Genomic DNA, 12400 nt, shown 5'->3' on the forward strand with positions numbered 1-12400 from the left:
ATATATATATATATATATATATATATATATATATATATATATATATATATATATGACGTTTCGACGAAGTCACATTCGTCATCTTCGTGCTGAAGACTACTCCCAGAAGCACGAAGCTGAAGACACCAGCCTGAAGATGACGAATGTGACTTCGTCGAAACGTCGCCAAAACACTTCTAATTCTACGCGGGAGAAAACCTGAATAACTAAAGACCTACATATATATATATATATATATATATATATATATATATATATATATATATATATATATATATATATATATATATATATATATTCTAATTTTTGGTTGGCTAGCCTATCCTTCTTGAAGGCCACTTCTAACCAGAAACGAGTTCATTAATAGCAATGTACCAACCAAAGGATCTTTTTTTATAGGTGTATGTGTGTGTCTTTGAGTCATTTTTCTTGACAAGATTTCAGAAGTGGTTTTGCCCGTTCTTTCTTCTTAGGGCTGAGAAAGAGAGGGACTTGGTGCCTCAGCCAGGGCTAGAACTCTCAGTCTCCCAGTTTTTAGACTGGTGCCTTAACCATCAGGCCATCCAAAGAAGCAGCAATCTCGAAACTAACCTAAACTTTGGCACCGAGTCTGTTCTACATCTTTTTCCTATGAACTCTGATAGCTTTTAACAGGATCCTAAACTCACCTGGGTCCATAATATGCCAGGGTAAACTTTCTTTGCTAAATTGTGTCGTTTATACACAACAGAAGTACAAGTCAGACATTACAAGCAACAACCCTTAGTTAGGGGGAAGAGAGAAATGAATAAAAGAGCACATTTATTCTACACAGACTCTGTGTAACAATCTTGAAAATTGCTATGTTTCCACAATGACAAGAACAGAATTATTTCAAATGAGACTCTGCAGTGAAGCTGCTGATTTTAAATTTTAGCACCATCTCATTCCAAATGAGACTTGGATTCAAGAGTGTCTTGGATTCGATTGGAGATGAGTGGATCAGGTTAAATATAGCCTGGGACATTATTGTCTGTCGATGTCAACTCCTTCAAATGATAGAGGTGGGAAACACCTGAGTGCGAGATCCAAATACATGAAAAAAAAACTTACAGCCTTTGATACCACAACAGCTTCAGAATAGATCTCAAACAGGTCATCCTCAAAATGCAACCATTCATTTAGTGACCGTTCAAAATTTACAACAGGACTGAAAAAAAGTGACTTATGGCCATGGAGGCATCCCCACAGTCATGTGTGATCAAAATTGGAACACTTGGCAACTGGCTCCTATTTATGACGGTTGCAGTGTCCCGGGATCATGCAATCCCCTTTTGCAACTTTCTGACAAGCAAAGTCAATGGGGAAGCCACATTCCTTTAACAATTGTCTTACTAACTTAACAACTAAAAGGATTCACTTAACAACAGTGGCAAGAAAGATAGTAGAATGGGGGCAAAGCTCACTTAACAGCTGTTTCACTTGGCAACAGAAATTTTAGCGTCAGTTGTGGTCTTACATTGAGGACGTACTGTCATACTACCAAGGGTAGAACTTTCTGACCTCAAACCTCAGGACAAGCCAGCTACAAGAGGGAATCACCCACCGATTGCTAAGAAGAACCTATAGAGAGGTGGTCCCCAACCCTCGGTCCATGGACCGATACTGGCCCACGGCATGCCAGCAACCGGTCCGCACAAACAAGCAAAGCCCCATCCGTGGGATGCAGGCAGAACACAAAACCACACACTCTCTGGTCCATGGAAAAATCTCTCTCCACGGAACCGATCCCTGGTGCCCAAAAGGTTGGGGATTTCTGCTATAGAGAATCTGAAGGTCAAAGTGTCTTTGAGAGCTATTCAAAAGCTGCTATTGCTATAGTTGTTTCAGAGGCTAAATCCACCCCCCAAATGAATATGGAGAATTGTCCTTACTCCTGCATATATTCGTAATGGTAATACGTTCCATCAGTGTTACCTTTTTTTTAAAAAAAAAGAAAGAAAATCTGCATAACTTGTTCCATATTTTTTTTCCCTTTGCTTGTTTAACATAATATAATGCTGGCTGATTCTATGATTTACGCAATTATTCCAGTGTCTCTATTTACATTTATATGTGACTTTCCATCATAATATATAGGTATACCGCTTCTAAACAATAATGGACTTCATGATTATAGTTATCTATGCCACAACGGATTCTTTTGAGTAAATCATGTCATTTCCCTTTAGGAAAAGAAAAATAAATTTGGGTTTCATTCACATCCTTCACTGGGAAATGGTGGGCTTGCTAAGAATTTGCTATAACCGGCTAGAAATATCTATCCTTCATTGTTTATTCATTCCTTTTGAAACGTGTACCATTGCTTTGATCCATCGCTGATTTTTTTCCCCCTCCCAACTAGTGTTCTAGAGAAATGTGAGGCTAGATACTCAATGATATTAATTTGAATAAATGAGCACCATTTTTTTCCCCACCAGAAATGCCCTCATCTAAGACTTTTGACTGATGCCATATTATCACATAACATTACTCACAGGCTCTTCTGGGGAAAATGCTATTTGCCATTTGAGGAAGCCTTTTATCCCGACTTTCCAGCCCTGAATTTGAATTAAGTGTCCCCAGAGAGCATTCAGCTCATCCTTAACTTGAACCATGGATCATCACATTTAAGCCCCGTGTGCTAAATAAAGAACCCAGCATCTGAACATTTGTAGTGCTGTGCGCAACTACACATTGGCGAGTGACATTTTCTATTTTTCCTGTCACCGAGGTCAGCCAACCTGCTTTCCTCATATTAAAAGAACGGGGTGATTGATTCTTCAGAGTTCAGTCTGCACAAATGAACTCCATTAAATATAATTTACCATCTTCATGTTTATGCTCTCAGGACTTGCTTGCTAGAAAATCAAAGCTTAAATGGCATTTTTTTCATCAGGATTTCATCTTAATAAAGATGTTTTCCCTTTTTTTTCTTTCTTTTTTTTGTTTCTTGTCGCCAGATGCGTTTGATATACATTGTGTTTTGTTACAATCTTGGCACTTTGAACTTCATCAAAACTTTGACAGTAACTCTTCATCTTAATAAGACAAAAACAAAGGTGCTGGACGTTCATCCTTACAGACATTTATAGCATAACTTTGATTTATTCTGGGATTATTCTCCACCCGCCACTCCATTTACCCAGAGAGAAAATGTATTTGATTTAAGAAGATGAAAAACACAACAAAATAGTTGCAATCCATCAATTTCCTGTTGTTGTTGTTTTTTACAAGAGATCAGATCTCATCCTTTCCTTGTGATTAATCACACTAGAATAACCCCATTCCAGGTTAACAGGTAATCTTCAATTTACGATCACAATTGAGCCCAAAATTTATTAGAATTGTTAAGCGAGACATCTGTTAAGTGGATTTTGCCCTATTTTATGACCTTTCTTGCCTCAACTCTTAAGTTGATAAGTTAGTAACCCAGTTGTGAAGTGAATCTGGCTTCCCCGTTGAGTTTGCTTGTCAGAAGGTCGCAAAAGGGGATCACATGATCTTGGTACACAGAAACGGTCGTAAATATGAATCAGTTGCCAAGCATCCAAATTTTGATCACATGACCCTGGGGAATGCCAGAAAGGTCGTAACTGTGAAAAATGCTCATAACTCACTTTTTTTTTCAGTGCGGTTGTAACTTTGAACCATCACTAAATGAAATGTTGTAAGTCGAGGGCTGTCTGCATTTAAATTCTGTTTCTCTAAAGACTTTTTGCTCATCAGCAAGGGACACCAGTGAATACAAATAAACAACCAATCAGGAGAGCCTGGGGAAAAAAATCACAGTACAATAATTGTAAATGTCCAACATGACAATGCTTTATAATAATGTTGCCTTACTTCTAATTATAGCTAACTTCACACAGGGAACCCATCCATCAGTTCTTATTAAAGTCTGCCCAATGTTACTGGAAGGATATTCATCCTGTTAGACAAAAATGACAAATTTTAATGAGCTTTATCTCCTACAAAGTACATTACCACTCCGGTAGCATTGGTTACCTCTTCCCCCCCCTGTAACGGATGCCAAAGGTTGTGGATGTTACTCTCTTGAAACTTGAGCTAAATGCATGATAAATCTGGGGGATGACAAGCAAGCCGGCCTCAGTTAGACATTGGACAGACACATTCAAGTTATTAGGCAGATTAAAAATGTAATAAATCAAGAAGAGGAACCTCTCTCTTAATTTGGTACCGCTTCAAGCTGCCTTTTGGTCTGTGAGAAAAATAAATAAATAAATAAAGTGCCAGGCTTCAGTAGGTGATAGGAACATGTATTTTTATCTAACTTTTCACATTCAGTTTGAGTAAGGACCTTGCTTGTTCCAAAGTGGAAAAGAGGGTTGAATAGAGGTAGTGCTTGACTTACAATCATTGCTTTAGGGACCGTTCAAAGCTACCATGCTGAAAAAAGTGCCTTGTGACTGGTCCTTGTACTTATGACCGTCATAACGTCCCCACGGTCATGTGATCAAAATTCAGGTACTTGGCAACCAGCAATTTTTGAAGGTTTCAGCGCCCCGAGGTCACGTGATCACAATTTGTGACTTTCCTAGCTGGATTCTGGCCAGCAGAGATATTGGGAGAAGTTGGATTTGATCAACAGTTACATGATTCATGTAACATCTATGGTGATTAGCAAAAAAAAAGGTTGTTTTCAGACATGACTCATTGAACGACAGCTATTCTGGTTTCAGTTGGTCATAATTTGTGGACTTCCTGGAAATTCTGACTGAGGAGGGCTTGTGAATTATTTAATTCAATGAATGGTTTGATTTGAATGGCTTGTCTTTCATGGAACAATCCCCTATCCAAGGATGCTTTGGCTTCCAACGTTTGTCATGCAAGATATCAGGAAGTGGATTCTTCCCAAGGATTTTCAGTAGCAGGAAGCTTGTAGCAAACTAGCTGAGCCACCTAATGTGAGGTTTGCAACTTTTGATTGGCCCAAAGTCACCCTAAGGGAGGACTAGTACCCACCGTCTCCTGGTGATTGGCCCAAAGTCATTCAGCTGGCTTTTGTGTCCAGGATAGGACTAGAACTCATTGTCTCCTGGTATCTAGCCTGCTGCTTTAACCACTAGATCAAAGTGGTTTCTAAAGTTTTCTAGAGTTTCACCAGGAGAGCAACATCACTGATAACTTGTTAAAAACAGGCTTTTGCTGGAACTTGGAAGTTTGTATATAACAAACGTTTCATGACTTACTTCCACATAGTACTTACAATTTATCAGAAATGTATTCACAAATCAGATTTCTTTATTCATCTTTCTAGTTGGCTGTCCATTAATCCTAGCAAGAAAATCTCTGGTTTCATCTGAATGTTGATCTTTAAAATTCTTCATATAATTGTATGTGTTCGAATTCAAAAATCTCTAGCTCTTTTTACAAATCCATCTGCATGACACATTTGCTTCTTAAAAAGGTCTTGTTTTCCATCCATATTTTCTTTCTTTTTTTTCTTTTTTTTGTGTGTGTGACTTTGTGCAGCACAAAGTGTATGCAGGCACTCCCTAGCGAGATCCGAAATTTGCTGTAGCTTTTACGGTGGTCATTGTTGAATGAGTCTGGAAATTTCCAGAAGTGATTTTTATGAGGCGTGTGTAGGATGGAGGCACAAGACAGAGGCAGGAGGAAGATGGTAATTTAGATTTATTGTTGAGAAAAAGACTATAATTTTTGAGGCATTAGAAGAAATGGAAAAATTGCTTGCACTGTTAGAGAGGTGTGGACTGCAATTCAGAGACTATAAAGGCACTCAAGTCAAAAACCATTTCTCTTTATTGATGCATTGTAATTATCTTCAGATCCTGTCTATAAGGAAGCAACGAAGAGTTTTTAAAAATATTTGTATGCACAAATGCACAGAGGCATCCTTGTTGATACGTGTTTATTGAATCAGCTTCTAGAACAGACAGGTTTAAATGCCATATAGTAATCCCAGATTGCAAATGGGCCAAAGATCAACAGGTGCAGCTCTTTCTGCGGAACACAATCATCCAAACATCACTCACACCCATGCTAAGGAAATCAAGCAAGAGATTCCGCATTAGATGTCTGAACTAAAAATATTGCTGGAGGAGAAATAGTCTTGAGACCTTTAGAGAAAGGGGTGCAGTGAAGTAGGGGTGTTACACTGGTGGCTTGCGGGCCGGATGCATCACACAGGCCACGCCTGCCCTAGCTCCACAAAGCCACAAAATGTCAAGATACGTCATGATACGTCACATGATGCAATCGAGTTTGACACCCAAGCCGTAGAGATTTTTGCAACGTCAAAAGGTGTGAACACAAACAATAGCAACACCTATTCTTGTTGTAGGGCAACAATTCTGCAAAATTATTCTAACCCTCAAGGGGGCAGGCTGGCATAGGGGCTGTGCTGATACTGATGTATGTATGTATGTATTTACTTACTAACTCACTTACTTACTCACTTTGCTTTTTTAATTCTATGTTTTGGAAGTCATTTCAGTGTTGATGCTCCCTAAAATTTGACCTTATTGACAATAAGAATCAACAGGAGCACACAGAGGAAAGTTGGGGAAAGATTTGATCACACTGTCATAGCTGACAATCTTTGACCACCCTTCCCCCACCCCCCAGGAATGCCCACGTAAATTGGGAGAAAAAAACATGTTGTAATAAGTTTCATTATAAAATTATAAGGAAAATTTTATTTCCTTGGAACAGGACATGTAACCTCATCTGCAAGATATATATATATATATATATTGCAAGCTTTCTGATGCCTTTTAAAATGTTTCATGGCTGAAGTCTCGGTAGCATTTGAAACATGGCAAACAATGAATCCAGTCTAACACAAAGGTTAAAAGCAGTTAACTGAGGAACAATAAAATCTTTCCCTAGTGGATAATCTGCTGGATTCCATCTCCTTTTCAAAATCCATGTTGCCATTTGTTAATTCTGAACTGATTTTTTTTTTTCTTGTAAGAGGATTGTAAGGACAGATGCTGGAATTTCGTAAACAACTAAGCACATATTCATCTCTGCCAAGTTAGTGTTTTAAAGCCAAATAACTGTAACCAATCTATCATTCTTGGTTGCTAAATGCTTTTTAATAATTGGGCTGCCATATATGATAGACATAACATTTCAGAGGATTTGTGTGTACATTTCCTGCCGTATATCCAAGGAAACTCTCTTATATACTGCTATAAACTGTGTTACGCTTTTTTTTTTTTTGCTTTATTTGTTCCATAACTAAGCTTCCCTATAAAAAATAATATGTAAGCATCTTTGGTGCAATCCTCACTTGGCTGCAATTCCTGAATTTCCTTCTAGAATGCAAAATTCATCTGTGATTTGATGAAAGATATATAACTCCGATCGTCTTAGGAATAATTGGTGTATCTGTTAAGAACAGCTATTGCTACTGTCCCAAAGGTGCTTTTTCAAAAAGTAACTGGACTTTCTTTGTTTTTCCTTGAAGACCTTTCACTTCTCATCCAAGAAGCTTCTTCAGAACTGAGAAGCAAAACATCTTCAAGGAAAAACCTTTTGAAAAAGGATGTCCCTTTGGAACAACCGTGACCTAGATGACTGAGAATCTACATACACAAATAATGTTACTGTTCTGATAAGATTTTGGGAGGTAAAAAAGGACAAAAACCAATCAAGCAAGCTCATTAAGCTTTGGGTGAACATGTGAAATCCATAATTTCCACAACTATGTTTGTAAACTATCCCATCATAGACGTCCATCTACTATTTATTTTCACGCCCTGGGATTCTTTAATCTTATACTAGATGTTGTTGTGCATTTCCCCCCCCCAAAGATTCTAGCGACTTCCACATATTTGTTCGTTGAAACCAAGTATTGTTCTTGCTCAAGCTCAAATGTGAAAATGGGTACCTTCCTTTTAACATATTGCTGCCCCCCCCCAAAAAAAAACCCTGAAGAAAAATACAGGTAACATACAAATACATGCAACAAAGCATTAGTGGCAGCTTTTGACCAAGAAAGTCATAAATATTTAAAAACAGTCTGCCCTTTTCATCAGAAAGGGCAACAAGCAGTTGAAAACCATATTTACAATCTTCCATCTTCTGTCACGGTGTTCGTGTTGCGGACGGATTTCCATCTTTCACTTCTAAGTTGTGCACTTTAAGTCTTCACAGCCTGACCCTCCCATCAAGTAAAATAAATAAAAAATGGTGGCATTTACCCAACAGGCCAGCGGACATTTGTTTTAGATGGCAGAAACTCACAGCTTACTTGTTCTTCTGAGCTGGCAGAATTCAGTTTTGAATGACCACTTGGATCCACTTTGCTTGGATCCACTAAAAGCTGACTTCCTATTAACTGGCATTATTCACACGGAAAAAAGTTAAGACAACACAATTCTCAACGTTGAGGGCGAAACTGTCTTGAATTTTCAGAGCAGGGAAGCAGAGTATATTTACTTCTTGGAGCAGAGACTTAACTAAACCAAATGCCAAAATTCCTATAATGGAGTTTTATGATCATCTTCAGTGATCAATTTGGGACATTAGATTGCCTATTACAGGCTTAAGAATACTGTCTTCTACCTCCGACTTTTGTTTTCCAGTCCATTTTCTACAAAGAACTATGCCTTGAAACATTTGAGAAGGCATTCAGAAAAAAAAACATTTGGGCTCCTAATTTCCGACATTCATTTCAGGGGAAAAAATCAAAAAGAAGAGCTTTGCTTAATGGTTACCTTCTTCTTTAATCACACTGAAAAATCTCCACTCTAAAGTATACTTAACAATTTATTCTGAAAGTATCCACAAGAATGCATGATGCAGCGTTTTCACTTAATTTTGTGCTTTGTGCACAAATGTTTAACCTTTGGCAACTGCAGAGAGAAATAGGGCCAGAGAGATGGGAGGTTAAGAAATATGAAACATGGATGGATGGATGGATGGATGGATGGGGACACATTCCAATATGATATTTGCAGCATTGCTGGTAATCCAGAGTTTCTCAGCTTTAGCAAACTCCAAATGTCTGGACTTCAAGTCCCAGAATTCTCAAAATGTCCATGGTGGAGTAAATGACCCTCTTTTAGGTAAAATCAACAGATTACCACTAACTGAGCTTCCTAATTAATAAGATAAAGGAGCAGATTCTCTCCCACCACCACCCAATGAAAGAACATCTTCTATTTGATTACCTGGCAAGGAAGCCATAAGGGGTATTATTCTCCAGCCTTTTATCATGAGGATTCATGGGTCAATGGAGGAACTTCAAAAAGAGGTTAATTGATGGGTTCGGTTTAGCTTTAAACAGGCCCTACTTCGCTTTCTCCCAACCAACTGCAACATGAAAATAACTCACTGAGTTCTTCTCTTGTGATCAAGAGGAAGACCAACATTGATCCCATGAAAATTGGCCCACTCTAGATGGAAAACAGTAAAAATCATTGCCACAACAAAGACTTAGCAAATCCTGGCTGACCTACACTGCTGGTCTACTGATTAAGAGAAAGAGAGTGCAATTCATTCATGTCATGGGTACCTTTCAGAAAAAACTTGGTATCTGAGCTTAATGCCTCACCATGCTTAATGACAAGGCCTGCTATGTTTCCCACATCAGCAAAATTGGTTTTGTTTTTTCAAAATCTGGAAGAAAAGCATTGCTTAAAAAGTGAGGCATGCCACTTTGTTTAGTTCTTAAAGCTTCCTGCTGAACTAGCAGAGACAGTTCTCTTCCAAATGATACCGAATGCCCAAGTATTGCTAATATTTCGTACCCAAGAACAGAAGATTGCTTTGCACATCTGCTCATTTCTCCGAGAATGAGTGTAGTAGCTGCATCAAACTGAGTCCTTGTTCAAAGCAGAAAATTGCATTTCTCCAAGGTCCATCCTGAGAAAATAGCTGTTTACTAGGGTTATGAAAATCTTGAGTGTACTAGGTGTCAATGCTGCAAATACTGTATATTCTTGCTTTGACAATATGCAGAACTGTCTGGTATTTTTATAGTTAAACCAGGCAACAGGGAAAAAGGGAGGAGAATAAGGATAGCCCGGGAAAAAGAAACCGGAAGTAAATCACATCTCCCAAGTTAATTGGAAGATGTGAACCATGACCCCAAAATAAGGGGGGGAGGGAATGCTTAGAATGTATATGTGTAACGGAAAAGAAGCAGCCAGATCTAAGCATTTCCACCATGCTGTACTGACGTCTCTGTAACCTTAATAAATGCTTTTAGGAAAAATATGCCTGAAAGTCCTTTTAAGTGTTTCGTTAATCAGACACATGACACTAGGTTTTTGATTGAGCCAACCCTTCAAAATGCTGTTCTGAAATGAACCAATGTTCCACTCCCAATCAGTAAGAATATCTCCATCTCCTGCACTCATTTATTGACAGAAGTTACAGAACTGTCCACTGAGGAAAATGGGCTCCATCTCAAGAAATCACCAAGGCATAATGCTACATTTTGTGTGAGACGTCTTAGAGATAGGGCATAAGGTGCCTCCAGAAGGATAAATATCTCATTAAGACCAGCTGCCTATGATCTGTATGCCCTGCTGCTCCCACCTATGGGTATTGAGTAGACAGACACTCAGTGGACAGACCTGTAAACTTCTGAAGACATCAAAGTGTGGAATATTACTGCTAAGTGACATACTAATTCCATGTTTGATCATAGCACTCAGTCCATGGGGATTAAATACGTAATGGTGAAGAACAAATACCAGAAAATATTTGCAAATACTAGAAAAAGAATAATAGAATAACAGAGTTGGAAGGGACCTTAAAGTTCTTCTAGTCCAACCACCTGCTCAAGAAGGAAGCCCTATACCCTTTTAGACAAATGGTTGTCCAATCGCTTCTTTAAAATCTCCAGTGTTGGAGCACCCGCAGCTTCTGGAGGCAAGTTGTTCCACTGATCAATTGTTCTATCAGGAAATCTAAGCCTTAACTCCCCAAGCTAACAATGCAATTCATTAAGGTTTTCCTTTAAGCATTTTAAAACCTCTGCCCTCCCCAAACTCCAAAAAAAGACCTGAAAAATGTTTTTTTAAGGCCCGTGTTCTGAAATAGTTTTGTGAAATCCGAAGCTTACACAAAGGGAGGAAAATGTTGACTTTCTTTGTGATTCACAAAAGTACATAAAAGCCTTAGGAAGTGAATACTTTGTGGGATGCCACAATGCCACATGCTCTGGCTGATAGTTACATGATCAAAAAATAAATAATCTATATTCCTCTTGACTTCTGTGCATCTTCACTTCCTCAGTGAACTGTGCCTTAGTGCATGATAGTAGCTGTTGCTTTGATGAACGCTCTTGGGAAGACCCACTTATTAGAACCAAGTCAGTAAATATGACAAAAGGGTATAACAATACTTAAGGCATCTGCCTTCACCTAACAATTGACAAAGTGACAGGTGATATACAGGGAAATACATGGGGAAAACATTAGTACATTCTTCTGGTCTGTCTCTCAATGCAAACTTCCTTACTTCTTTCTTTTTTTTTTAAATAATAATGCACATCTATTCAACTTTTTAATTCATTTTAGACAGCATATATTTTTGGCAACAGATTTATATCTGGGCTGTTTGTCCATACTACTACTTAAGACCCAGATCCAATAGCTAAATTTCTAGTGATATTTTCATCCTCAAGTCAACAAGGAAAGGAGCAGATTTAATACCAAGGCCATGCCGAATGCTGGAAAGATAGTTTTTCTGAACTCAATCTTCTTCAAAGCCAGGTAGAATACATAAGTTCATCACCTGGACCACCAAGAAGCATTAGCTGCTTGAAGTGATATAAAATATAGGCTCAGTTGACACAGAATACAAATCCTGGATTTAAAAAAAACAACAACAGGACTTGTCAAATAAGCTATTGCACTCAGCTGCAAATGTCAGCCTGAACCGAACTATGGTTTGAACTGATTAGGGTACCACAAGATTTGGTTCAGGGCCCGGTATTCAACTTTTGCATCAGTGTATTGGATAAAGATGTAGAACAAAAGAATGTGCTATTTTCCAATGACACAAGATTGATAATATTCTAGAAGAGAGAAACAATCATTTTCGAAGACTGGGAAAAAATGTGCTAAAGATGACACAAGGAAATGTGATAGAGACTTTTCCCTTAGACCAAAGATATCAAATGCATAAAATGGATGGGGTGGGGACTCCTCTACTATAGACAGAATTGCAATAAGGTAGACAATTTGAGAGGGGGCACTATATGTTGAGCTTGTCAGCTAGAAAGCTGACAGCCCGGGTTTAAGATCTGAGCACCGTGTGACAGGATGAGCTCCCGTTCCTTGCCTCAGCTCCTGCCCAGTTAGCAGTACGAAAGCATGCAAATGTGAGTAGATAAATAGGTACCACTTTGGTGGAAAGGTAACAGCATTGTATA

General features: G+C 38.5%; 1 protein-coding gene across 1 annotated transcript in view; it reads right to left on the reverse strand.

The window, feature by feature from the left end:
• The window catches only part of LOC107295706 (protocadherin-11 X-linked), a 95406-nt gene that overhangs the window by 24221 nt on the left and 58785 nt on the right, over window positions 1–12400 (reverse strand). The window contains exon 5 of the mRNA XM_015825028.2: window positions 3865–3949. Within this exon, the coding sequence (XP_015680514.2) occupies window positions 3865–3949 (85 nt within the window). The remainder of the gene's footprint in view (window positions 1–3864; window positions 3950–12400) is intronic.

Source organism: Protobothrops mucrosquamatus, unplaced genomic scaffold (genome assembly GCF_001527695.2).
Source record: "Protobothrops mucrosquamatus isolate PMUCROS unplaced genomic scaffold, P.Mucros_1.0 scaffold2452, whole genome shotgun sequence".
In the NCBI taxonomy this organism is placed as follows: Eukaryota; Metazoa; Chordata; class Lepidosauria; order Squamata; family Viperidae; genus Protobothrops; species Protobothrops mucrosquamatus.